The sequence below is a fragment of the Taurulus bubalis genome (genome assembly GCF_910589615.1).
Source record: "Taurulus bubalis genome assembly, chromosome: 14".
In the NCBI taxonomy this organism is placed as follows: Eukaryota; Metazoa; Chordata; class Actinopteri; order Perciformes; family Cottidae; genus Taurulus; species Taurulus bubalis.
In genome coordinates, this window is record NC_136602.1 from 10,324,882 (window position 1) to 10,352,793 (window position 27,912).

Genomic DNA, 27,912 nt, shown 5'->3' on the forward strand with positions numbered 1-27,912 from the left:
CATCTATTGTTAATTTAAAGCAAAACATCTACGAACTACAAATGGGATCAATATGCAAGGAGGCGTTAAATGCTTATTGTTTGAAGACACTATTCAGCTGTTTTTTTGCAGCATTTTAGAGAACACCTGTGAAATGTATAATTTACACTGATTACACAAATCGAAATGTGTGCTTTGTGAGTGTGCATGTCACATTCGTTTTGTCATATTTCTTGCACGCTCTTTCACTTCTACAAATATAGTCTTAGACCATCCATTTATATGTATAAAATATATGTGTGCCCTCCTAACCTCCAGGCCTCTGTCTGCTATGCTTCTCCCCAAGGGGTGCTGTGTGAGTGATGAGAGGATTGTGGAGCTTGGGAGATGCCAGTAAGTAAGGTTTTGGTGAGCTCTGGTCCAGGTATTTCTGGGTGCATACTTGTTTGTTCACGTGCACCTTCAGGACAATTTGCAAATGCAGCAAAACAAAAAAGTTGAAAAGCCCTATGGAGATGGCAAATAGAGCACCCTTCTTATTCCCATACCTTATTTCTGCAGAATTAGTGTTATTAGGATGGTGTGTTTCTATCAACTGGTGTACTAAAAAGAACAACGCTCTGTTTAGTTTATTTTGTCAACTGAAATGTGGCCCAGATATTACATATTTTCACACTTCATCAGCATTTGCCATTTCTTTATTTTTTTGATTTTGTATTATTGCACAATCAGCCCCTATGGGCGTTCCTTCTCCTCCCAATTCTTGACAGCCCCAACCCTTCTGAGAGTGCTGTTTACAGAAAAATAAGCACAAAACTAAAACTACTTTCTCAAACATCTATTTTTGTCTATATATTTTTGCACCATGATTTTGAGCATATTATGCTCACAAAAATAAAGATATAAGAGGCAGACTTTTTGATGGATTCTTAGCAGAATTGGGTTGAGCGGAGTTTGAAAAGTTTGCTCCCTAATGTAATATGCACTATTTGAAGGAAACAAAACATAATGATTGATAGCATGCAATGAAAGAGCTAGGTTGACAGTCGGAATCAACCAAAAAATAAATATACATAACAGTATATATATATATATATATATATATATATATATATATATATATATATATATATATATATATATATATATATCTTTTCCATTTTGAAATTGATGTGGGGCAAAAACATAAAGATAGATAGATAGTATGGGTCCCCTGTGACTTCCTCAATGTGAAACAATAATGGTTTTCTGAATTTCCCTGTAACTACTGTAATAAGGTATTGAATGAACACAGCATCTCTACGGCCAATAGGATTATATGGATAACATGCTGTAGAGGTCAAGCCAAAAAAAAAACTGAAACTAAAATTATACATTTTAACATGTTAACATGATTTATGTTTGTTTTGAGTGGACTTGTTTGGTAAGTCAGGTTTTACAGACCAATTCGTGAAAGACTTGAAGCTTGGAGTCTGTGAAATAGGGCCTAAGAAGTACATTCAGTTTATTACCCATAGAGGTGGGCGCAAGATACCCAACAACGATTACCTGAACCTTTCTCATCTCGCCACTAGATGTCACCCATTGACCACACAATACAAGCGAGGGTTCTCGAGAGGTGTCATACAACTTTGAGTTAGGACACAGTTCATATCTAACGTCAACAACAACCAGGCGAATACAAAAAAAGTTTGATCATGAATTGTTTTTATTTGTTAATGAATGTGTATTGGTTTTACATGAGCAATTAAAATACTTTTCATGAGAATCCCACTCATGAAACATACCTGGCCAAAGAAAACGACTACAATTTGTTTTTTCATTTTGTTTATTCTGGCTATTTTTGGTTAATTGTATTTTTGTTTGCTCTAACTTGAATCAAAGTACCACCATCCTGGTGTATACATGTCATCTGTCCCACCCATCACAGGACAGTTGAACTGGCTTGAACAGCCTAAGCAGGTATCAAATATGATCATGACATACCGTTTAATGCATGGAAAATAAAAACAAACTGAGCGCACATTTAACAACATGATGCTCAGGAGAGGATGGATGGAGCCAGGATGTGGCATGTGTGCATGACGTCATCTCTCCATGTACTGTGCGCCATTTTGGAAGAAAAAAAATCTCGGATAATTTCCGTGGTCTTGACAGATCTGGACCCGAGTCTTCACACTGATTGTGGATGCTATCTATTCCCCCCCGAGCAAGCCGCATTGGTTGATTAGGTGTTGGAAGCCGTGTACAGCAAGAGCTGCTACATGAAGCAATGGCGGGTAAGCTACGTTTGAAGGGAGAGGAAAGGACCCACCTCACTTGGTGTGATGATGGCCTGAATCTGCAACTTAGCTAGCCAACGTTAGCGCTGGCTCGCTAAGTTGCTAGTTGTCAAAACTGTGTCACTTGTCCGGTCATTTTTGTGCTCAGGCGAAACGCGAATCGGATACGAACTAACTATGTGCTTCTTTTTCTCCCGCAGGAGTTGCAGGCGGAAATGATTTTCAGTGGTGTTTCTCTCAAGTGAAAGGAGCGATAGATGAAGATGTTGCGGAAGGTACGTGGCTAACGTTAGCGTGGGGCTAAAACGATGGGTAGCTAGCTAAGAGATGTTCTGGTGGTGGTGATGCTCTGTGGGCTTCACGACAGCTAGAAGGTCGCTGGGGGGTTCAACATAAGGCCCCCGTGGTGGCCGGTGTGAGTCCGTGTGTGGATCGGCGCCACATAAATCCCCTTCCTCTGTAAATTGCTGTATGTCGCCAGCTAGCTGTATGCTAGGTGGCGGCTAAGCTATTAAAGGGGAGCGACCGTGTCCGTGACGTCAATGTGCTGCGTCCATAAATTGTCGAGTGACATCATTCTTGTTTTCATTCATTCATACGTGAGTGGGTGTCCACGTTTTGCGTGTTTCCCCCATGCTGTCAATGTACCTGATGCTTTATTTTAATAAACTGTCTTCGGGCACCAGATTTAGTGTGCAGTCTCAACAAAGCACCTCAGCTGTCATCAGAACCGCTCACCTGGAAGCTGAGCTTGTGGGTGGGATTCACTCTGATTTGTGTCCATTTTCAGCTGACATAATCTCAACGGTTGAGTTCAACTATTCTGGAGAATTGCTTGCAACTGGAGATAAAGGAGGCAGAGTAGTGATATTTCAACATGAACAGGAGGTAAGATTCACATGGAGCGACACATGAGTAGCTTTATCATCAATAAAGCCTCAAAAGTTAGTTGCTGACTGTGTTGCAATGATAATGCATATATATGCACACACACACACACACACACACACACACACACACACACACACACACACACATCTTGTGACTTATGTTTCTGTGATGTTTGTTTTCAGTCAAAGAATCGTCCACATCTGCGCGGGGAGTACAACGTCTATAGCACTTTTCAGAGTCACGAGCCAGAATTTGACTATTTGAAAAGTTTAGAAATTGAGGAAAAAATTAATAAAATAAGATGGCTTCCCCAACAAAATGCTGCTCACTTTCTACTTTCGACAAATGGTAAGAGTTTACTTTATATCTATTTTGATTGTTTAGCGCTAGAATTTTACACTCGTTCTTTGTCACTTCTCGATTTGACAACTCTCTTCCCTGTTTTTGTCAGATAAAACTATCAAATTGTGGAAAATAAGTGAACGAGATAAAAGAGCAGAAGGTTACAACCTGAAAGATGAAGATGGACGACTCCGAGACCCCTTTAGAATCAGCTCTTTACGGGTATGTTTAGTCATATTGTGAGAGCTGTCTCTTTTTTGACCTGTCACAGCTTTTTTTATTTGTTGTTCTAAACCTTGTCTACGTTGTATTTTCAGGTACCTGTGCTGATGCCAATGGATCTCATGGTAGAAGCAAGCCCACGGAGGATCTTTGCAAATGCGCACACCTATCACATTAATTCCATTTCTGTAAATAGTGATCATGAAACGTACCTCTCCGCAGATGACCTAAGAATAAATCTATGGCACTTGGAAATCACAGACAGAAGTTTTAGTATCCTTTTCCTTCACCAGAAGACGTGTTGTAGCTCTATGATGTGTCGACCGATAATCTCTGCATTGTGTCTGAATGAAACACAAGACTGCTAGTTCCTTAACAGTGTGTTCCCAGATATTGTAGACATCAAGCCCGCCAACATGGAGGAACTGACAGAAGTAATCACAGCTGCTGAGTGCCATCCACTCCAATGCAATGTATTTGTGTACAGCAGTAGCAAAGGCACCATCCGCCTGTGTGACATGCGAGCAGCGGCACTCTGTGACAGGCACTCAAAGTGTAAGTAGTAATGTCCAGTCAATTAATTAGTCCATCAGTGGAAATGTAATTGATCAAATAGAATGCTGATAACGCATTAAGTAATTTTCGAAATAATAATCTTGATTACAGTCTTTGAGGAGCCAGAGGATCCAAGCAGCCGATCTTTTTTCTCTGAGATCATTTCCTCCATCTCGGACGTGAAGTTCAGTCACAGCGGACGCTATATGATGACACGTGACTACCTCTCCGTCAAAGTTTGGGACCTCAACATGGAGAACAGGCCAGTGGAGACGTATCAGGTCAATAAACATACTTACCTTGTGGCTTTAAATATAGCATTAATCCTGTGTGGGAACTAAGTAGGCCCTGCAGGGTTTTAAATAGGGATGTACTGATTTGACTTTCAGTCCTGATACCTTGGTTTGGTAATCGGCCGATGCTGAGAACCGATTAGAGACTAGCGTTCAATTGATAAGCTGTCCTCACTGTGTGTGGGAGACTGGGATCATTCTTTTGTGTGGAAGGCAACATCAGGCTTGACTTGAACATTGCTTTCCTGTCTTTGTAAAATATCATGTAACAAACAAATACATAAATATAGATGAACTAAATAATGGTATCTGATACCAGTTTGGCTCATCGTGATTGATACCCGATCCAGCTTTTTGAGTCTGTCAGACTGATCTGTCAGTATCGGTGTCTCTCTAGTATTACAAATTACCTTTGATTCAAGTGAAAGCTTAAATCAAGCCTCGCTTCAGATATGTCTTACATAGCCTGAGAAAGCATCGTATTTTTGTGATCAAAGCCTCAAACAGTGTAATAATAATGTGTTTGGGTTATCCATCTGTACGTCTGTCTGTTGGTACGCCCGTCCTGTCCATTCACGTGAATGTGATATCTCAGGAACTGCTGGAGGGAATTTTTTTAAATTGGGCACAAATGTCCACCTGGACTCAACAATGAATTGATAATAATTTGGTGGTCAAAGGTCAGTGACCCAACTCAAGAACTGATGTGCTAATGGGGGCAATGTCACACAAATGTCAATTCAGAGAGAATGATGAAGCGATGGGATTTTGGACAGACAACGATGTAAAGTGGAACTTGACTGGTTCAAAGAGCATACAATGAAGAGGCAGTAATTCTAGTTTTCACAATACGTGAGGCTTTTCCCCAAATGAAAAAACAATAATTACGTGCGACTGTAAAAATCCTTTTCAGTTTTGTTGAAATCCACATATTCACATCAATTTTGCAAACATATTTTCTTGATGCTAGTGATTTTAAATAAGAAAAATCAAAGAAATACAAAACATTCAGCAGATGACTTGCAAGCTCCTTGTGACTCACGAACAAAGCAGCCTCACAGGTGTGTCAGTTTAGCCGAGCAATCTGAGGCCAGTTCTGTTCAGAAAGATATGAGTAGAACCATTTGCTGATGGAAAAAGTGCAATACTCAGGCCAGGTATGTTAGCCGTATGAGTCCTTTTACACTCAACTATATATGGCGATAAAGCGGCGAGGCTCAAGTGAATGCTTACGTGATGTAATGTGTTTTTGTTTCAGGTCCATGAATACCTCCGCAGTAAACTGTGCTCCTTGTATGAAAACGACTGCATCTTTGACAAGTTTGAGTGCTGCTGGAATGGCAGTGACAGGTATGTGCCCCCGCTCCTGCATAGAAAAGCATTGTTTGCAGATTCTGTTGTATATTTTATTGTTTTGTATTCCTGAATCGTACAGTTGAAAAATCAATAACTGAGGACATTGTGTTTTGCTTTTTCTAGTTAATTTAGACAAATCTTTTATTTTTTTTATTCTCCCGCCAACAGTGCCATCATGACCGGCTCCTACAACAACTTCTTCCGAATGTTTGACCGCAACACCAGGCGGGACATCACACTGGAGGCGTCCCGGGAGAGCAGCAAACCACGGGCTACGCTCAAGCCGCGCAAAGTGTCCACTGGTGGCAAGAGGAAGAAGGACGAGATCAGCGTGGACAGCCTGGACTTCAACAAGAAGATCCTCCACACTGCCTGGCACCCCAAAGATAACGTGATAGCTGTGGCAGCCACCAACAACTTGTACATTTTCCAGGACAAAATCAACTAGAAGATTTGGGGCTCCAGAGGATAGGGCTTTTACCGTACCTGTGTAGTTAAGCCTACTACTTGTCTATCTGTATAAGAAGAAACAGCCTCGTTGTCCTCCTGGTGAAGAATTCGAAAGCACGTGTCTACTTTTTTTCTTGCCACAGGAGGTTGATCCATAGGCCTGTTTTATTTTGAGTCTGAGCTTAGGTTGTTTTTGCCTTTGGCACCAGGGCAATCAACATGCCCCCCTGACCCAGAAATCCCAATTCGGGTCTAATTGACGGAATGGCACTCCCTAGAGGTCAAACTCTTGAACGTTGGTGTTTGTGTTGACATTTTAAGCCTTCATTTCATGATTTCACAACAGAACTATTGGAAGCCCTTAAAATGACGTCTTGTCAAAGTTGTAACATCATCTCAAAGATTTTGGGCGCTCTGAAGCACGGATTGATGGCCAATAAGCCTAACTGTAACATTCCCCCGTTGGCCATGTATTCAGACCAAACCACTGGTGGAAGTGGCCATGAATTTGGAAAGTGGACTTGTTTCTTTTCTTCCCCTCCCCCCTCCTTCCTCTTACTTTACCCCCATCCCTCCCGTCAATACGGTGACATAATTTCACTGACTGTATCTACTCAAGTACACCTTGTCATCCACATAATAAAAGAAACTAAAACTACAGATGTGTTTTTAAATTTAGAAGTATGTATTAAAACATGTTTATTGCTTTGCATGTTTTTATGTTGTAGAGAGGTGGAGAAATGTCCAGTCACACCACTGTCTTTGAGCAGATCTCAAGCAAACTTGTTATGGAAATACTATTTGGGGCTACTGGTTTCGGAACTACTGTTGGAGACAACTGATGATGTATTTGTGTCAAGAGATTCATTTCTAGTTTTTGACCATGTGTTTGGATGCAGGCTGGAAACTACATGGCACATGGTGGGGCCCAGGACACAGGGAATCTGCAGCCTTAATACTTCTATCAGTGACAGCTACAAGTTATGTCCCCAAACGTTTTACAAACCTCATGTGCATTATTTGTAAATCCTATTTTATAGAGTTATGTCCTCATATACTGCTGCTATATGTGGCTGTTTATGAAAACACAAAGGAGGAAAAGTGCACACCATACAGTTTGTAATAGAGTGCCTCCTAATCATATACTAGTAGGACATTCAGACAGGCCTCATACATGTGCCCTTATTGATTTACTAGGGATGTCACTAAATTTGAACCACGTATTTTAAAATGTGGATCTTATCGCCGTAGTTGTGAACGCAGAAATAAAGGTTGGCTACACAACATATACTGATGACATTAAAACAAACACATAATGCATTGTCTTTGTCCATTGATTCCTAACATGGTGGCAATGTATTCACTTGTTTATTATTTTGACCAAAGTTAAATAAAATTTTAATTGTGTTCATCTGCATGTGGTTCTTTCCATGTTTCTAGGTGTTAACTGGTTTATAAATCCGTCAGGGCCAGATGTGTATTTCCAACTTTTATTTTGCGTAAGATGAACAAAATGGACCATATCAGTGCTTAATAATGCGTTATCACAATTTACAGCTGCACACACATTTAGCAATCTAATTAGAACAAATACATGTACATTACAAGTCATAACATTTTACTTTTCTTCAAAGCTGATTACAAATAAATGTGATACATCATTTTAAATCAAAAGTGATTTCTCACTGCAAAACGAAAAAGGCAATGGGCGTACGCTAAAGTTCCCTAACGTGCAGATTTAAGGAGCAGGAAGCAGCAGAACAGTCATCTTCAGGCCAGACACCACAGCTATAGGAGCTGAGGATTGGTCACTGTTGTGTTCAGGAGCAGACGCCATGACACAGCAATGGCAGATCCTTAACTCCCCACGCTCCTGTGAGCTAAATGGGGCACTCAATCGAATTGGACCGCGTCACATGGCCACATCTCCCTCAGTCATCAGAAGGTCCCACTTTAAGGCTCTTTACATACTTAGATGGTCACATCAAGGTGTCGCAACACACCAGCATCATCCTACTCAGTAGGTGTTGTGGGAGGTCAGACGCTTCCCGATATATATCCTGAAAGAAGAGACACACGTGTAAAGTAAGATGGTGCTGAGAGCAAAATATACAAGAAAAAAACAGAAAGAAATGCCACTTAAATATATATATATATATACTTTAGATAAGATAAAGTGTGACAAAGAGTACTATATACTAGTAATTTCCTTGTATTGTTTACCCACTAAGTCTGAGACACTGAACATGAGGAACCCTTATAGGTTGCCACTGCCCTCTGGATATTTAGGTTTTCAAATGGCTATATTTTGTTGTGGTAAAATGTTCTATTCTACTCTACATGTTAGAGGTTCATAGAAGTAAGAGCAATGTTTATGAATGTCATAGTAGATGTCAATAACACGGTTGTTTCACCACCAAACATCTGAACACAGGACTGGGATCTATCACTCTCAAATTGATTGAGAGGCCATTTAATGCAGAGACTGATACTAGATGACCACTAAATTATTCACGTTGTGTTGGTGCTGTTAAAGATCGTTTTGCATCAGCAGTGTTTATAAACAGTCGGAAAACATTTACATTTTTTCACGTATGATCATTTGAAAAATACCAAATGCATTTTTTATCTGTACGTCAAATTATTCCATTATTTATATGAAGATACATCAATTGAATCTGGTTCAAAAATGTGGGCTTTAAACATTCTTTTAAGCATCCATCTGCAATTTCCTCCAGTAGTTCTCATTGAATGTTTTTATTTTTATTTTTGAGATACTGTAATTGCCACAGTTAGAGATTAAATGATGTTGCTTACCCTAGGCCAACAGCAAGTATGTGAGAAATGATTAATGAAGGAAGGAAAAGCTTCAGAAAGTTGGCAGAGAGAACGCCTCCCTTCTTCATGACGCTGGTGTTCCTGATGCTGAGAGAGGTCGAGCGCTTAGGGTGCTTCAGCAGGAACTCCCTATGGAGGAGTACATTAATTTTTCACAAACCAATGAGTGCCAGTCGAATGTCAGACTGCTCGCGCAATTTCTTTCTCACAATTACAAAATTACGATGTAAAGTAAATATGCGTTTAGGCTAATGTGTGTGAAAGATTAGTACAATAGAGTTAACCATTTCCTATTTCTGTTAGCTCCACCATCCCTGTAATGACTACCCACTCTGTAATCATTACTCCCTGTTTCTATTGGTATTGATTACATGCGCAGCCAAAGGCATTCAAGTGGGTCACAGTCATCAGCTATTTCTGACACATTTCGGAATAATTACTTTGACTAAAATAGCACCACTGAAATTACAAAACAAATACCCAATACTGAGAGTAACCTAACAGCAATCAGTGGGGGCTACATACTTGGGTGGATTGTTCTCAGGTCGACTGGACCAGTCCCAGATCCAGTCAGCGTTTTTCTTCATCACGTTCTCTACTTCCCGTCTTCTTTCTTGGAAGTCTTCATCTGACTAAAAACACAAATTCAGAATCAGAATCAGAATAATTTATTGGCCAAGTGCATTGCACATACAAGGAATTTGACTCGGTGAAAGGTGCATAACAATATAACAATAAACATAGACACAATAAAAATATAAACATTCAAGCAACAATTTGGTCATCACTTTCCACTAAACTACACGTAATAAATTAGACTTGGATAATATATTTGGATACAGTTCAAGTGGTTCTAACACACATACCTGTGTGCTGTTCTCTGAGCCTCTCCACAGAAGAAGTGGGGTCAGGGCTCTCAGTGGGCTGTTGTGAGGAAGACAACACACACGGTTGGTCATTCCGGAAACAAGTATGCAGTTTTACACGAAAAACACAAACCGTGCTTCCCCTTTCTCCCCCCCACGAACCTGTTGCACTGAGAGCTTCCCTTGGAGCTGTTCCTGCCCGACTCGTGCTGTGCGTCCAGCAGCATTTTCTCCACGTCAGCCTCCTGCACGGTCGTGGAGATGTGCTCCTGGCTCCCGTGATGACTGGTACTCTGAGAGCCACTGCCATTGAAATGCAGCTCAACCCAGGAACCTTAAATCAAAGACACAGTCAACGCGATTGCTGTATCAGCTGGGCAGAGGCACGACAGCACAATACAACGGACTTGGCTTGAAGGCACTTTCCTATTGCACCATTATGATGAGCCTCATTAACTAACTGGGGCACTGGGTTGTCCACTTTGTGCTCTCTGATCGATACAATAATGTAACGTTGAGCAGGCCTACGCACATCGACTATTAAGCTCAGCCTTTAAGTAAACAAGCATGACGCCACCTTGTGTTTTCTGAACTATTGTCTCTCGCTAGTCTAAACACTGGAGCCACGTACGCGCTGTTATCGTCGTTTACCTTGCAAACTCTCGTCCGACGAAATAAGCGACATGGCACTCGTATAATGTTGCGGGTCCAGCCGTCTACGCAGCGTTAGAGTGGTCAAATTAAACTAGCGTGGTGGCGAAATCTCTGTCAACTGCTGGAGCTCTAGCTACCACAATAACAATGACGCAATATTGTGTTTTTCTACAACGTGATTGGCTCGCGCAGCACGCAGACCGAGGTCGGGTCTGCCAACCGAGAGCGCGCGCATGCCCGGACACGCTCCCTCCACGACCTCAATAAACACCAGTGGCAAGTTTCATATTAGCTTTGTTTTATAACGTGGCGTTTACGCCCGAGAGAGACCGCACGTTTTGGTTGAATTATAACTATTATAGCAGCCCCACACTCATGTCTGCACATAGTTCAAAAGTTTTGCCAGCAAGTAAAAACACATAAAGTAATGTGCTGTGGTCAATCTGTACATATACTACATTATATATCTATATTATTTGCCTCTGCACTGTATTGATCAGTTTCCAAGAGTCCCTATCTGTGAATAAATGTATGCTTTCTGGTTTAGAGTTGCTTTGCGCCCTTACCCGAGGAGCATTGAAGGATATTCACAAAGAAAAACCTAATACTAAATCTCCACAATGACTGTTTGCTACCATGGAGATTAGTATGACTCTTTATTCTGGTAAAATTCAATTATTTCTACAACTGAGAGGGCTTTTTGTTGTCTTTTTTTTTCTCAGTATAATCAGAAGCGCATTTTTCTTTTGTCACATGGATTGAGAGAGTAAATTAATTATTAGGGTATTATTTTCAGCTCAGTTTAATGTAGAACATACGATATGAAAAAATGTCAGGGATGTTGATTCAATCAACTCACATATATGTTGCTCAATAATAACACAATTAACATTTATTTATGGAAATTTATGGAAAAAATAATTTCTCAAGGTAATATCTCAAATAATATTATATTCTGTTGATGTAAGTTGTTTAGATTGTCATGTAGTGCTGTCAGAATGTATGATGGATGCAATATTGTCTGTAATTTTGTTAAGTTTTATGAATGTTGGGATCCGCTTCACATCCCCGCTCTCATTACAAAAAGTCTCTCACCAGATGGCATATGAACCAGAATGGATGCATTTACAGTGTTATGATATCTCTCCATTGCTTCAATAAGCTATTTGGCATTCTAAGTGTGCCACATGACTTTAACTACAAGCTTTCTTTAGAGTGGTTAACACAGCATCTGATTAATTATATACAGTTATTAAATAACAACAAAAACAGGAAAAAATTAATTTGTTTTAGAAGAAAAAACCCAAAGCAGCTCCAAGCGGTATAAGAAAGACACACACGCGAAACAAATACTGCCCAAAACCCCAAGGAAGGAAGTCCCCCCTTAAGGTCATTAAATTAAACTAGAAATTACCGTCTGGAAGTCTATCACGGATCACCACAGATAATCTATTATCAGACTTAATGTCTTAGAGCACATGAAAATCGCATCCTGTTTGGCATCAGCAAGATAGAGAAAGAAGTGAAACTCAAAAGGTAAAAGGAAATCTGCCATGGGTACCATAGGAGGCCATTGTCAGGATGAAGAGGTCAGTCATCATGGTACAACATGACACAAGAACAAACTAAAACTACAGATATTTATATATCGCACACACACATATGCAGAGAACACATACTGGATCAAATGATACAAATGTTAAACAAAATAAGTTGTATTTATTTGTATCCAAGTTTATTTATATTAATCGTATTGACACGTGCTCTCCATACACATCAATGGGGATCGAACCCCTCAAATGTCTATATGAAGTTCACCGATTATATGAGTTGCAATGGATTGTCGTTAAACGTCTCTTTGAATAATCGGGAAATGTGTTCAAAAAGCCTGTAAGTGTTGTTGTTTCTTTCTTCTAACTTTTTAGCTATTAGCAAATCAAACGTCTTCACACTATGTGTAAAAACTAGCTAGCTCATGAAGGAAAGAGTTATTACAAATCCCCCTGAAAATAGCCACACGAGGGGCCATCTGCTCACACGAGAGGACAACGCGCTAATCTTAAGCCACATATCAACTGGCATATCTCAAATATAAGTAGTAGGCCAATCATACATATGTCAAAAAGAAGGAATCATTTGCTATTTAGACATATTATAATCACTAGTCTTCAGAATTGTAATTTTGTCATTGGTAATTTGGTTGCCAAAGTGAAACCACTCAAATATCCACTATGTTTTAAAAAGTTACTTGATACCAGTGAAACAGCACTAATCTGTCCCCAAAGGTGAAACTAAACCCATCAAATTAAATTGAAAATAGATTTTTTTGCATTATATTTAAGCCTGAGCACAATCAAAAACATCTCAAAAAAGTATCTTGCTTATATTGCCTTTTATTCATGTTGTTTTAGAAATGTAGTCATACACAATTGATTCACTTTATCTTTTAAATATTTAATTTACAAACATATGATATATTATCTTGCCTGGAAAATTGATGTCATCTGCAAATATGCAGAACATTATTTGCAACCATTACTGAATCCCTTAGAAAAATTGGATACTGCGACTAATAACCTCGGATATTGATTTCACTCTATCTGCATAATGTGGCCATGTCATGTTTTCATTTCAAATCATAATCATGTTTTATAATTTATGATTCATCCACGGCAGTAGACGGCATAGGCTTGCCTTGTTGTCTGAGAACCTGTCAAAACGAGATAAAACAGACAATGTTGACACCCTTGAAGTGGATGACAAAGGTGAAAAGGAAAAGCGGTGAGCAGAGAGATGTCCTGCTTGATAGTGTGGTACAGCGTGTTCTTTCTGGAGGTATTTTGTTAGCTGACAGAATACTGAGGAATGAATTATTGTCCACAACAGCTGACTGGTGACGACAGATAAAGTACAATCAGAGTAAACTTGATCAGGAGTTGGTGTTTACCCTGTGTGTGTAGCCGACATCATCCAAGAGCATGTGTGTGGAGGCAGAGGTGCTGTGCAGAATTTTGTGCACGAGGAGGAGAGGACGCCAGACTGGAAATGGATACGATCGATTGCCCAGACAGGACAAGATGGCTAAGGAAGAATTATGATGTCCGGAGCGGAGATTTGCCAGTGCTTAATGTGGTATCAATGAGGATTCGCTGCAGAGCATATACAGCATGGCTGCATGGAGTTTCACGGGGGCAGAGGAGCTCTGCTTTTGAAGAAGTGCTTTCAAACTCATTCAAATTTATATTAAATTTGAACTCCCTGTGTCATATTTCTAAAGTCTGTCAAGACAAATTAACACATTAACTCATATTCATTCCCATGTCCCACTCTTTTCTTCTCTCTCACACTTATACCCATAGGCACTTGTTGTTCCTGGAAGTTCAGAATTACCTGTTAAACACACTTAGTTGTTTATTAAAATAACAACTTCAGAAATTGTTTTTAATATAGGCTCAAAATGAAAAGATCATTTGGAGTCGTATGTGGAAACAAGAGGAAGTCAAATATGATTACACCAAATGATGTAGTAAAGAGTATGTTGGCTGTCCTGAATAAACTTCCTGATATATTTGGTAAATTCCACATTCAATGCACTTTGGCGCTCTGAACTCCCAGCGAGGTCCTCGTTCCCCCGGGGTCTTCTTGAGCCCCATCCAGACAAGGATGTTTTGCTTTTTTGATGAGCTAAGAATATATAAGCTGAAGATAACTTTTAAAATCCTAAATACTCAAGAATCCCTTTCTCAAGAACTGGAAAAGCTCAAAATAAAAAGAAGAAGACCTGGCAAGTCATTCAGAAAATACCAACACTACCAATACTAATACTACGTTTTCATCTCAGACCACTAGAAATCTTCTCATTGAATACATTAAAAACATTAAGAAACTATGGGTTAAAACAAGACAATTTCTTTTGAGTAAAATGTCCATGGCAGATGCAATGCTGAACATAGTAGGGATAAGTAACAGGGATTGGATGAGGCAAATTAAACAGGATCTTGCGGCTGCTTACATCCCTCACAACATTATTTGATTATCTCACATCCTACCAATTCAAGAAGGAGGAAGTAATGGATGCCCCAGAGTGCATGATGCATTGTGCTCAATCCATAATGAATGACCCAACATTCAATTAAAAACACTCTGTTCCTCACTATGATTTAAAGATGTTAGTGTGGTCTTGATGCCTCTGTCTGAATCCTCACTTGACAATCTCTATGTCTGGGATGCAGTCGGTTCTCTTTGGTCTTTAATCCACCAGCCTCTTTAGGGTACATGACGAGCAGCTTTAAACAGCACCTATTAAGCTGGAGGCGGGAGAAATAAGAATGAAATAAAAGAAAGGAATTGAGTGGCTAGGAGCTGTGTGAAAGTTGTGGGAACGCCTGCCAAAAGAAGTTTATAAAGCATAGTTTTATAGGCCCTGGTGTCACAAACATAAATTATGATGTTCTGAAGTGGCCTTTAGAGGGGGAAATAAATCATTATGCGAAGACAGCGAAAGTGAACGTGTGCGACGCTGGGAATAGTAATAGTAACCTACTGTTTACAGTTTGTAACCAACCATAATTTATAAAGATGTGAGTGAGACATAGAAGATTGAAAACAAAATTTCACTGGAACATTCAGTAACACGTGATTAATTCAATATGTCGCCAATGTTTTTGTGGTTTCCAATAAAGAAACTAATCACAAGATATTGCCATGTCAACTCTGAGGATTCCATTGTTTCTTTATTCTTTTTGGACAAGTACTGTAATGGTTATTTTGACATTGCATCTTTATTGCTTGGATAGTATAGGCCTTAAACATTTACTGTATGCATCCTGTTGCTCAAGCATAATTTAGCATTGAATCATTTATAGGTGTCATTTTATTAAAGGATGAATTCCGATTACAATAGTTGCACTTTAATCTTCATTAACAGACACATTGATGTGCCATCGATCACGGCCATGAAGAAACATTTTAAGGACTGTCTTGCAAATATTTTAAGCTACGAAATGTTACATAATGTGGATTGCTAAGTATTTGTATGTGAATCTGTTAGAATATCCCAACAACAATAATCATGTATTTAAGTTAGTTTATTTCACTCTTATAAGTGCTGTTATGGCAGGACTTTTTTCCCGTACAGTTTAAACATAATGATACCAGTTGTCAGCGTCAGTCCTAAAAAAGCCTCATATTGGTTGAACAACTTTGCCAAAACAGCTTTATCTTGCATAGCTTCACATTGCCATCCTCAAATACCAATGCTTTCTAATATTTCTTGTGTCAGATTGTTCGTGGGAACTCTAGCAGCAATACAGTGTGTCTGTGGTTTGCCATTTGTGGTGAGTAAGATATGTTGTATTTTAAGACTCAGAGACATGGTTGAACCCAAACATGTGTACCACAGGAATCTCAAAACATCAGAGTCCCAGAGAGCAAGTCATGGGAATCATGTTATTTACTGTCTATAAGAGAGGTGGTTGGTAGAAATGTTTGCTAAGTTAACGCAATTATGGCCGGTGCATTTACTTTATTTCTGGTTCACAGACTGATAGGGGTCCAAAAGTATGTTTGTTGAAGCAAAGTGGATATATAAAAGGTCATAGGGCTGTTAACAGTGTGCTACAAAGGAAAATAGATGGGGAATGCTGATATCGGAACAAGTATAGGAGAACACCATGTATAAGCTTGTGGGGATATTAATTAACCTTACAGTGTAATTTGCCGCAGCCACTCTATTGCTGAATGGTTTGTGTTTGACTCCAGGGGATGATTTATTAATATCCTGATATGAAGCACAATAATTCATAATACTCCATTCAATATTGTTATGCCACTTGTACCTCCTAGGCGTAATTTCCTTGTCATATAGTTGCCACGTTCTCGTGCTCGTTTTGAGTGAAGGAGATTGTTGGTGTTATGGGGAAAATGTCTTTTTGTGGACAATCTGCTTTCCTGTGCTCTTGCTTTTGTACAATTAAACAAATATTTGTTTTCTTCAATTTAGTAATAAGTTAGCATTTACGGTTACCTACATTTCTAAATCTGTCTTTCCTTTCAGTTCCAATTACAGAGAGAGGCATACTTTCTAAATAATATGCATAATTTTGGCATTTCATTCCTCTTGCAGGATAATTACTGTCATGAGAACATGATTGAGTTTTCCATTATAATGAAATCACTGGCCCTGTTTGTTTAGAATCTATTGACCTTTCAATGGATTGCAGTATTTCTAGCAGATGGCACAACCAACCTGAGTATAATGTTTCTTGCACTACACTATGGTCTGTCAATTGGAAAAGTTGATGAATTAAGTTGGACAGTCTGTGACGTGAGCCCTAGTGGTCTGCCTTAATGTTACACACATTATGATTATTACATTGGTCGTTCTTTAAATCCTTTGAACGCATAAATAATGAGCACCCAAACCCTGGAGAGGATATCTGATAGTTGACCAATACATTTAAACACGGTTACAAATGAACACATACGTGTAAGTGTAACATCCATATTGTCACAAATGTGCAATGTGAACTCACAGGTTGTCACAGTGTAATACCAGCTGTAAAACAAAGTGCACATTAAATTGCTGTTGCATGATTTAATGTTACAAACATCTACTGATGTGGAAGCACACTAAATGTTCAAACACTAAAGGAAAACATGCTACATTTCACATTTTTCACAAATATTCTATAAATATCTTTTAATATCGTCTAATGTTATATTTACAAAGCTGATAGGAGCCTAAATATAGATGGCCAAACTGCTGTTTTTTTTAAATAAAAATCATATTCATAAACCTCTTCTGTCCCTTTTACAAAGGATCTTTTGAAACGACCTCCTGAAGTCATTATTGAATATAGTGTATATAACAGGATTTAGTGAGCTATTGCAGTAACCAAACCAGAAAAACAGTTTGAACAATGTCTCTGGGACACAGCAGGTGTCACACACAGCGGTGAGCGTGTATGTGAAGAAAAAGGGGAACCAGCAAAGAACAAACACTCCCATTACCACGGCCAGAACAAATGTGAAGCGCCTCTCTCTGTACTGCCTTCCTGTCCACTTGCTCACGCTAACGCAGGGCTGCGCCTCCGGCTTTGGAGAGGTTTCTCCAGGCTTCTCCTGGGCCACTTTAGTTATCTGTACACCTCTCATCTTCTTCATCGAGCACAGGATGATTTCATTCCCATCAGACGAAGAGGGATCTTCCTCCACGTCGAGCCCGTTGATATCTCGACCGTCTTTTCTTTCCAGAGGGTGTAAGCCACACTTTGTATCTTCTGGGTTGCGACATTCTCTCTGCCTTTCACCTGGCTGGGTTCTTGTTATTTTCTTGGCAATCTGGTATATTTGAACATACACCATAATCATGATGAGGCAGGGAGCAAAGAAAGAGGCAGTGCTGGAGAATATGATGTACCATTTTTCCTCATTGATTTTACATTTAGGGCTGTCTTCTTTACCCTCGTCCTTTTTCATTGTGATGAGCGGAGGGAAGGAAATGATCGCCGCCAGTACCCAAACTATGAAGACTGTGCATTTAATCCTGCACGGTGTCCTCCTCAGGTTGTACTCAATGGCTTGAGAGACGGACCAGTATCTGTCCAGGCTGATGGCACACAGGTGAACGATGGATGACGTGCAGAAGAGCACATCCAAAGCCAGGTAGATTTCACACCACACTTTACCAAAGTACCAGTTACCCATCAGTTCATTCGCTAGAGAGAATGGCATCACTAAGGTGGCAACCAGAATGTCTGCACAAGCCAAAGAGACTAAAAACAAGTTCTGTGGTGCTCTCAGGGCTCGGCTTGTGAATACAGCGATCACTACCATCACATTTCCAAACACAGTTAGCAGGATGAGGATTCCCACAAGGATCGTTAAAGGCACAGAGGTCTGCACTGTGTATAGGTGCCTGCCAGACAAGGTCTCATTTCCGCTGGTGAAGTTAAGACAACCCATCAGGATGAGTTGTGTCGATGATTACGTCCAAACAGTGCTCTTTCAGGAGGGTTGTAAGCTGTGCTTGCCAGCAGTCTATTAATACCATCCATTCAAGAACACAGCATCCGAGAATTGAGTCTTTTCATTTTGCCCCCTGGAAGATTTTGCTGAAGAAATCTCTGCTTCCATCCTCTTTGTCGGTAAGAAAATAGACAACAGAGAAAAGATAATGATACATTTGTGTTTTCAGATCAAAAAGACAAAAACATTGAAAGAAATAAAGGGAAATGTGTTTCATTCACAGTTTCCCACATGAGATTATTTTAGAGATGTATCTATTCTTTAAAATAACAACTCTTTAGGAAAGAAACTTTCATAAAACAGACTTACATTGCAGATAGTCCTGGCTCAGGGAGATCTTGTCATCTGTTGTGACTGAAGTGGAGAGCACATTGTTTTATATGGGCTTGATCTGACTGAGGATGTGTGATGCTGACTCCTTCTCAGTGAGCTCAGGAATGGGCGGAGTTCATCTGCTGCTGGAGATTTTAAAGCAATTTTGTGTTGCTCTCAGACCCTATAACCACTGACTGATTATGACATTAACAACATTTTTGATTTATAGATGTAATCTCTGTAGTTTATTAAATTACAATGGATTAAGAGTACACTCTTTATGGTTTTGCAGTTCTACTTTATGAACAAAATGTTCGGATACATCCTGAAAAATAGCTTGAAATAAAACCTGCATCTATCGAAAGGATTGGAGCAACTTACTGATGAGATCAATCACTAGTAGTGCAAGAGTAAGAGCATCTTATTTACTGATAAAGATTTCAGCTAGACATAATTTGCTTTCCCAATAGCAAAGTAGAAAAAATCAAAATGAATACACTGAGACATGTTGTGTATTTGATAGATAAATATAATAATTATTTTCAACTACTATGCAAAAAATGCACAGTATGACATCTGTATGCAAGATTGTATTTATTATGTGCAATGTCGTATGTGTGCCAGAGTATAGGATACGCTGAGGATTTTGCTTGTGATGATTGTAACAAAATGCCAAAAAAAAGAAAATGCATGCCATTGAGCATGCATTACAAGTTATAGTTGAGGATGTGTCTGTAATTTTATTCAGACAGAAACACCAGGACACATGTTTTACGATAATGACTTGAATATATATAATAATTAGGAGTATAAAACGGGTTTCTATAAAGAGATATATTCAAGTTTTAGTGTTGTGAGGCATCTCTATGCTACACCCTAGTCATCTGACATCCATACTAAAGTACAGAGTATGATATGATTTGTTGTGGCTCAGCTTTACTTCAACATGCGTTGTTTTAAAAGAGAAGCACAATGATTTATAGAGCAGCATGATCTATGGCAGTGGTTCCCAACCTTTTTTCCTTGTGATTGCTTGATACAAAGCACTTCTACTTGTGACTGTCTACTTGTGTGTGTGTGTGTGTGTGTGTGTGTGTGTGTGTGTGTGTGTGTGTGTGTGTGTGTGTGTGTGTGTGTGTGTGTGTGTGTGTGTGTGCGTGTGTGTGTGTGTGTGTGTGTGTGTGTGTGTGTGTGTGTGTTTATATATATATATATGTGAATGTGAATGTATGTGTCTATATATGTATGGGTATGTATACATGCATATATAGATATATATATATATATATATATATATATATATATATATATATATATATATATATATGAATATATGGATATATATATGTGTATATATGTATGTATATGTTATGTATGTATGTGTATACTGTATGTATGTATGTATGTATGTATGTATGTATGTATGTATGTATGTATGTTTGCAGGTCAGACAGTGTGAACAGGGTTAATGTTCGTTCAAGTTAATGGTTGAGTTTTATATGCCATTTTGTTTTACATGTTTACAATTACAATACACTATGTGGAAAGGCTAAGAGATGCCCTTTATTGAACATTGAAAATAAAGTGATGAAAGGGCCTTGATGTTTGTCGATGTATCTTTGCGGTTAATTTAGACATTTGCTTAAAAAAATGGAAAGTAAAGTAACTAGTAGTGAAGTTACTTTTCAAATGCAGTAACTAGTAAAGTAATCTCGTTACAATTTTCAGAAGTAACTAGTAACTTGTAACTAGTTACTTTTTCTGAGTAACTACCCCAACACTGAATACAGGTGCACAATGTCATATTTATCGTCTCCTTTTTCTATCATCATTGGTTCATGTCGTTATTAGTTGCTTCAGTAAGTTATATTAGAAGACGGAATACACAATTGTAGGATAGTTGTTAAAAAAAAAAAAACTTAAATATGAAAATAAGCACGTCGAAACCCAGGGCGACGTGACGCGTTGTTCTTGTGTCACGTGACCAAGCCGCCGTTCTGACTCTGAGTGAAGAAGAAAAAATAAATGCGCGCGCCCGCTCCTCTTCAGGGCCCTATTTCTCGTACCTGGCTTACTGAGTTAGCGGGCTAATTGTCAGGATAAGATGACGTAGGTCAGACTTTCTCGGTTTCTCGAAGCAAGCTTAGATAAATCACCATAGCAACACATCCAAAAATGTAAACCTGCTCCCGGGCAGGCTTACTGAAATTCACTGGATAAACTGGCCACTCCCACGGACAAAAAAGGCAGCTCCCTTCCTCATTGATGAAGGAGCGATATTAGTTACATTAGTTTTATAGGGAGAGAGTTCTTTCAGATCGCCAGGATCCATCCTTTATATTATCATGACTTCCTGTACGCGGCGATATAGATTTTGCCGGCAAGAAATAATTTATTTACGAGAGCTTCTCGAGTCGCGGACAATGATCACCACAGGCGCAGCTGATCGCCCGTCTCAGACACAGACTATCAGCCGCTGCATACCGCTGTTCTTAAGTTTATTTAGCTCTTAAGAAACTTATGGATGTGTTGAAAGCACTCATAATTATATGACAGTGTTATTAGTACACCATGCATATCATTATTGTAGAACATGATTAAGGTGATCGTGATAATACAGAGAATCACACACAATTTATTTTCACTGCTTCAATTGATTGAATTTCTGATTATGAATAATACATACATACTGATCCGCCCATACACATATTCAAACTCATATACACATATATAATACATGATTCATACGTGCATACAGTACAAATATCCTCATAAGTATATATGTCTTCGTAAATATAATCTGATTGATTTGGGTGATGAAGCACTTCAAATTAGCCGATACATTTTCCCAGCACTGACGCATTTAACTTGTCTGATATATTTGCGACGCTTATGTCTCGCAGCGGGCGCTGTTAAAGTTGCGTTCACGGCAACAATGTTGCAAAAATGTTGGAATATTCGCAACGCGTTTGCTGTGAATGACTACGGTATTGACTTCCTCATATGCCTTCATGATGATCTCCTGCTTCTCATTAGAGAAATAAAAAGAGCTTGTTTGCTCACATTGTTTTCTGAGATTTCTCTTGTTTCTCTGTAACATATACATTTTAATTCACATTAATTCCCTGTAGTATTTATTCTTATTTTTGTACTTAAATATTAAGGTAAAGTTTAGGCGCAAGATAAAACCAGGATTTTAGAAGTACTGGCGACTCATCACACTCAGGGCCCTATTTCTCGTACCTGGCTGACTGTATGTTTGTCTTGTGGAGACTTCATGACGTCACTGCTCTCAATCAATTAATGCATTGACCCTGAATGATCACTCATCCACGTCTTTGTATTAATTAAACATAACATCTTTGTTACTGAGCTTCAGAGATGCTGGTAGGTGGAGTTTGTTACTTGTTAACAGATATTCATCAAATCAAATTGAGGCCGGAATGGGAGATTTTATGATTAATTGCATCTTTGCTGAGTCCTAATTATATATATATATATATATATATATATATATATATATATATATATATATATATATATATATATATATATATATATATATATATATGAATGTGAATGTATGTGTCTATATATGTATGGGTATGTATACATGCATATATGGATGTATATATATATGGATATATATATGTGTATATATGTATGTATATGTTATGTATGTATGTATGTATGTATGTATGTATGTATGTATGTATGTATGTATGTATGTATGTATGTATGTATGCATGTATGTATGTATGTATGCATTTGTATGAGTTTAATGCGGTCTATATGTTTTCCCCCTCTCAGACTTTTTCAGTTAAATATTTGTTAGAGGCCAGTATTATTTCAAGAATAGCTACTTATTAGATCATTTTTTGGTTCTTGGATCAGGGTATAACTACTATCTAGATAAATTACGATTGAGTTCAATAAGTAGCGTTCCTCTTCATGTAAAAAACACATTACAGAAATAGTCAGACTCAGCAACCGCAACTACAACTCATACGGTATGGCTACGGTTCTGTGAGAGACAGCAGAGTCTCATGCGTCCATGTTAATTATAGCTAGTACAAACCAGCATTGGAAAATGAAAAGCAAACCGAAGAGACTGCGTATCCATGGTGCCGCTGGGGACACTAACGAGCCGCTCTCGACTTGACGTGACCTTGCGTGTTATCGCGAGAAAGTCTATAGCGGACTTCCGATTGGATATTTGTGTACGGCAGGAAAGGTACTGTTGTTCTTTTCAGCTGTCGGTTGGGCAAATCGTCGACTAGAGATTTGGATGCCTGCTGTATTTAACGGTCAAGAGCATTTATACCGAGGTAAGATTCACACTGATCCGCTGTAGTTTCTTTGTGATTGTCCTCCGCCGTTTGTTTCTGGCTTTAACGTCGCCGTCCTACGTAAAATCTCCGTCGACGTAAGAGGCCGAGGGATGTAGCGTTAGCTAGCTAGCCTTCTTAGCGTGAGGCTAATGTTGTTACATACCGTTATGTCAGGTTTTCCCTTCAACGTTATGATCTAGTAGCCGCGGTTTCACATGTGTCGCATGTAATACACTACACGAGCATGTTGTGTGCTTTTATTATTGCCAAGTTAAGATAATTATAATATGTTTAACTGTAGCTTCTCGGACGTGCTAGCTTAATGCAGCTAAGTTGACCTGTCGTTAGCCAAGTTTACGAGAAAATGTTCTTCTGTTTTTGTCAACACACAGATGTCGGACGACTTGGGGAAACAGTTGAGTAGCTACAAAGCCCAGCTACAGCAAGTAGAAGTTGCTTTATCTACCGACCAAGAAAATGAAGACCTTCTTAAACTCCAGAAAGACTTACAGGTTTGTGTGAATGTGATTCATTGAAATGATTTCCATTGAAGAAGCGTATTCGTCGTTGCTGGATTCGTATAGGACTCAAAGGCTATACTCAATTTAGTTGTATAAGCAACTGATCATCGAGCTAATCAATGCTTTTAACCCAGTGCTGAAAATGTAATACTTCTAGTGATGAGCACAACTAAGCCTTACTTATAATATAAACAGGACTGGTATGTACACAAGTAGTGGAACATGGATGCATAAATCTTATTTGATTATATATAAAAAGCACCTATGACCAACAATAACTTAAGAAAGAAACGTCGGTGTAATAGGTTGAGTGTTGTGTAGTTGTAAACTATAAATGGTGCAAAGAATTAATTACTGAATGGATACAATTCAGTTTTCCGATTATGTACATGTAAAGATGACTATATACTGTATACATGGCATACATGATTTATATAAGAGATAAGATTATCGTTTATTAGTCCCACAGCGGGGGAAATCGGCAGTATTACAGCAGCGAAGGGTCTAGTACAACAATAGGCATCCATGGGGAAAAAAACACATTTATAATAAATAAGTAAACTGTAAAACAAAAATCTGACTAAATGATGGAGTTCACATTATTGCAAGTATGAAATATAGAATGTTATGGAATACATTGATAGTGATAGATGCTATGTATATATTGGAACTATTTTTCCATTTAAAAACTGTAAAAGAAAAAATATTAATCAAATCCTTAAGGCCTTTCTTTGCATTCTTGCACGATAACGTTCTAGAATTGGGAAATGTATTATTGCATATTAAGAATATAGGTAATCATTAATGAGCATGCAATGTTACAGTTTTAAGTGTTATGTTAGTATTGACACGGTGTATCATGAGCATTTACATGAGCAAACTTACCCGTCTAGATTGCTAACTCTGAATATTCAGGCATGTTGCAAAGACATTGCTTTATTTAAGGAAAGCCAAAACACTGAAAATATCTCATTCCCACCTCTTACCGTTGTCACTTTTGCAAGCATGGAAGGGGAAACTTGCTGACACTTCCCATGACCCTTTGATTGCGTTTCTTTTCCAGGAAGTTATTGATTTGACAAAAGACCTCCTGACCTCACAGCCCACTGAAAGTTCTTCCAGTACCAACAGCTCGGACACTGTACCCGTGAAGAAGCATGGCTGGAAAGTGGGGGACAGCTGTATGGCTGTTTGGAATCAGGACGGACAGTGAGTATCAGCAGCCTCTTCTGATGAAAATAAAATATGCAATTGCATGCCTTCTTCATGCATCTTTTAAATATGCACACACTGCTCATATCATATATCAGCTTTTCAGAACAACTTTTAAAAACAGAGACCTAAAGAAGAGCACAATTTTGGCTCTTTATTGTATAGTAGAAGTCCGAGATTGCTTTAGACAACTGGGCCTAAGATGCTCGGGGAACGATGTTTGTTTACCAAAGAGAAAGACTTGCAGCATGTTGTTGGTCCTGCGTTGCCCAAAACAAGTGAAAAGACAAGCAGCTGTAATTTTAGTTACATGCATGTTTGACTTTAAGGGGAGCAAAAGTCAGAAATGTATATACCTGTGGTAAATTGTTATAGAAAGACTATCCAAGTCATATATTGCACAGTTTAATTTATCATTAATATTATATATTGGTTTAAACATTGCTTATTAGGGAGAGCTTGAGTATTTGGCTCATACTCACCTGCTTACAGACGTGATTCTTTGACAGGGTGTATGAGGCTGAGATTGAGGAGATAGACCGGGAAAACGGCACTGCAGCTGTTACCTTCGCTGGCTATGGAAATGCTGAAGTGATTCCGCTGCAGAACCTCAAAGCAGCAGAGGAGGGGAAGCGCTCCAACGAGGACGGGAAGCCAAAATCAAAGTATGAACACTCACTTTGTGTGTGATACATGTACATGTATCACACATCATCACATCACATACATGTTTGCTTTCATCCTACTTATTACAATTTTAAAGGACATATATTGGGATTCACATTACACTGCACATGTGCCTTCAGTTTTTTTAGTTACTCACCATTTTTTGTCTACCTTGGTCTGTAGAAGCTTCTTTTTTTAAATTGTGATTCTAGAAAGTTAGCACCAGTGAGTGGAGTGGTGTTCAGTAAACACTTTGCTGTGTTGACTGATTTTCAAAATCAGTGTAATTTTTCTACACAAAGAAAGACAATTTATATGCACATACTAAGTGATGAGACCTTTAGTGTGCTCCCTTTTAGCATATATTTACTTAATGGAAACAGTTAATATTCAATAGTTTCTTTTATACAGTACTATACTTGCATATATTTTGTTAATGATTATATGGTACCAATATTGCAGTGTTACTCTAAGTTATACTGCATGTTGGACTCACTAGTATTATTATTGAATTGATATATAATGTTTGTCATTGTATGTGTACATCGTAAACATGATTTAATATACGTTTCTCTTCCTTGTCTGTCTTTCTAGGAAAGAGCAGGTAGCAGAGCAGAGGGAGTATAAGAAGAAAAAAGCCCAGAAGAAGGTAGCGAGAATGAAGGAATTGGAGCAAGAGAGGGAGGAACAAAAGTCAAAGTGGCAATCGTTCAACAACAAAGCCTACTCAAAGAACAAGAAAGGACAGGTACTTTTTTTAAATATGTTTTTAATAGAGGCCTGAATTTATTAGAGGGTGATCCATAACCCATGGTGCAGTAGACAATTGGTATTTACTGTTGATATCTCCACTTTTTGCCGTCTAATATAAAATGATTTAAAAAAAGTTAAACGGAAATATTGAATTAACATATTAGCATGAATCTCTTCTAATCAATATATGAAATTTGATTGAATTAAAATCCTAATGTTGGCAGACATCAAAGAAGGATTTTAGCCATTTCACTCACTAGCTCATCGTGTGTGTGTGTGTGTGTGTGTGTGTGTGTGTGTGTGTGTGTGAGATAGATAGATAGATAGATAGATAGTAAAAGTTATTCAACAATCCATTTTCTATGAATGGAAAATTATTGATATTTTGAATCAATAATGAAACACTGTTTTTCCCCCTCCTCTAGGTAAAGAGGAGCATATTTGCATCTCCAGAAAGCGTCAATGGGAAGGTGGGAGTGGGAACATGTGGTATTGCAGACAAGCCAATGACCCTGTACCATGACACGTCAAAATACAACGTCAGACATCTAATGCCACAATGACCTGATATATTCTGTGTATAATAATCCACTGTGTACAAGCTGTATCGGTGCATTTCCATTGTGTTTCTACAAAATGTATGTTTCCCAAGTAAAGAATGGAATTGCCTGCGCGCCATTGTTTGAAAATTTAAGTATTGATGTAGTTGTCTTATATACTTTGTAGGTACAACAACAAAATAATCCAAACAGGGGTTAGAACAATGTCACCAGTTATGCAAGAACAGGCAGTGGTGTTGTAGAAAAGCCGTAGAGTTTGACGTGTGTCCAGGTTCCACTGAGGCCAAATACCTGCGAAGAGTCTCAATATACACCGGCAGATTTGGTTTTGTAAATTTAAAGTTGGTTTTTAAACACGGACCCTTTGTTGGGTGGGGGAGTGTGAATGTCAATAATGGTGTTGATTTGACATGGCTGAATTTACGTTTTAATATGTGTATATAACAGTGAAATAAACATTGTTTTGTTTTCATTTTTTGAGATCATTGCTTCCATCTCATTTTGAATGTTTTTACATTATCATTTGATTGCTGCTCTGCCACGTCCTGTCGGTGGCAGTAAAGACTTTCAGCATTATTCAAATCTAGTAGCCTTTTGCAACTGTTAGTACAACCCCTTTTCCCATAATACGTCTAGAGAGTTTTATGTTGGACTTTGTTAGCTCAGGATTCTTCATGAACAGTGTTGACCACAGACATGATTCAAGTTGGAATTATTATTGATGATAGGTGTAATGAGAAAAAAGACAACATTGTTTATGTTTGGGCGGTAGAGGTTTATTAAGATTCCAGGGACAGT

General features: G+C 38.6%; 4 protein-coding genes across 4 annotated transcripts; 2 read left to right on the forward strand and 2 right to left on the reverse strand.

Annotated features, from left to right (window-relative positions):
* Positions 1-2,145: 2,145 nt before the first annotated feature.
* On the forward strand, positions 2,146-7,777 carry LOC306746413 (serine/threonine-protein phosphatase 2A 55 kDa regulatory subunit B delta isoform). The gene is made up of 10 exons (XM_079229327.1): positions 2,146-2,258; positions 2,462-2,536; positions 3,052-3,149; positions 3,335-3,500; positions 3,604-3,716; positions 3,812-3,989; positions 4,107-4,271; positions 4,383-4,552; positions 5,823-5,914; positions 6,089-7,777. Exons 1-10 carry the CDS (start codon positions 2,252-2,254, stop codon positions 6,366-6,368), a joined length of 1,344 nt encoding a protein of 447 aa, XP_079085453.1. The 5' UTR covers positions 2,146-2,251; the 3' UTR covers positions 6,369-7,777.
* A 75-nt stretch (positions 7,778-7,852) lies between these two features.
* Positions 7,853-10,842, reverse strand: bnip4 (BCL2 interacting protein 4). The gene is made up of 6 exons (XM_079229328.1): positions 10,726-10,842; positions 10,237-10,408; positions 10,075-10,132; positions 9,734-9,840; positions 9,188-9,337; positions 7,853-8,430 (listed from the first exon to the last, which is right to left on the reverse strand). Exons 1-6 carry the CDS (start codon positions 10,757-10,759, stop codon positions 8,388-8,390), a joined length of 564 nt encoding a protein of 187 aa, XP_079085454.1. The 5' UTR covers positions 10,760-10,842; the 3' UTR covers positions 7,853-8,387.
* A 6,675-nt stretch (positions 10,843-17,517) lies between these two features.
* On the reverse strand, positions 17,518-18,693 carry LOC306746719 (alpha-2A adrenergic receptor-like; the record flags this gene model as incomplete). Its single annotated transcript, XM_079229676.1, has 1 exon — positions 17,518-18,693. The coding sequence occupies one exon, from the start codon at positions 18,691-18,693 to the stop codon at positions 17,518-17,520; it is 1,176 nt and encodes a 391-aa protein (XP_079085802.1).
* Positions 18,694-23,281: 4,588 nt separating this feature from the next.
* On the forward strand, positions 23,282-27,677 carry smndc1 (survival motor neuron domain containing 1). The gene is made up of 6 exons (XM_079229364.1): positions 23,282-23,399; positions 23,795-23,914; positions 24,987-25,132; positions 25,645-25,800; positions 26,396-26,549; positions 26,980-27,677. Exons 2-6 carry the CDS (start codon positions 23,795-23,797, stop codon positions 27,115-27,117), a joined length of 714 nt encoding a protein of 237 aa, XP_079085490.1. The 5' UTR covers positions 23,282-23,399; the 3' UTR covers positions 27,118-27,677.
* The last annotated feature ends 235 nt before the right edge of the window (positions 27,678-27,912 follow it).

Bases quoted from the DNA above. Each gene is read 5' to 3' on its own strand.
- LOC306746413 (XM_079229327.1), top strand. The intron at 2,537-3,051 runs GTACGTGGCTAA...GTCCATTTTCAG, and splicing joins AGATGAAGATGTTGCGGAAG to CTGACATAATCTCAACGGTT. The intron at 3,150-3,334 runs GTAAGATTCACA...GTTTGTTTTCAG, and splicing joins TATTTCAACATGAACAGGAG to TCAAAGAATCGTCCACATCT.
- bnip4 (XM_079229328.1), bottom strand. From the start codon at position 10,759: ATGTCGCTTATTTCGTCGGACGAGAGTTTGCAAG. The intron at 10,409-10,725 runs GTAAACGACGAT...CTTTGATTTAAG, and splicing joins GTCGGACGAGAGTTTGCAAG to GTTCCTGGGTTGAGCTGCAT. The intron at 8,431-9,187 runs GTAAGCAACATC...CTCTTCTTTCAG, and splicing joins ATACTTGCTGTTGGCCTAGG to GATATATATCGGGAAGCGTC.
- smndc1 (XM_079229364.1), top strand. From the start codon at position 23,795: ATGTCGGACGACTTGGGGAAACAGTTGAGTAGCTACAAAGCCCAGCTA. The intron at 25,133-25,644 runs GTGAGTATCAGC...ATTCTTTGACAG, and splicing joins GTTTGGAATCAGGACGGACA to GGTGTATGAGGCTGAGATTG. The intron at 26,550-26,979 runs GTACTTTTTTTA...CCCCTCCTCTAG, and splicing joins CAAAGAACAAGAAAGGACAG to GTAAAGAGGAGCATATTTGC.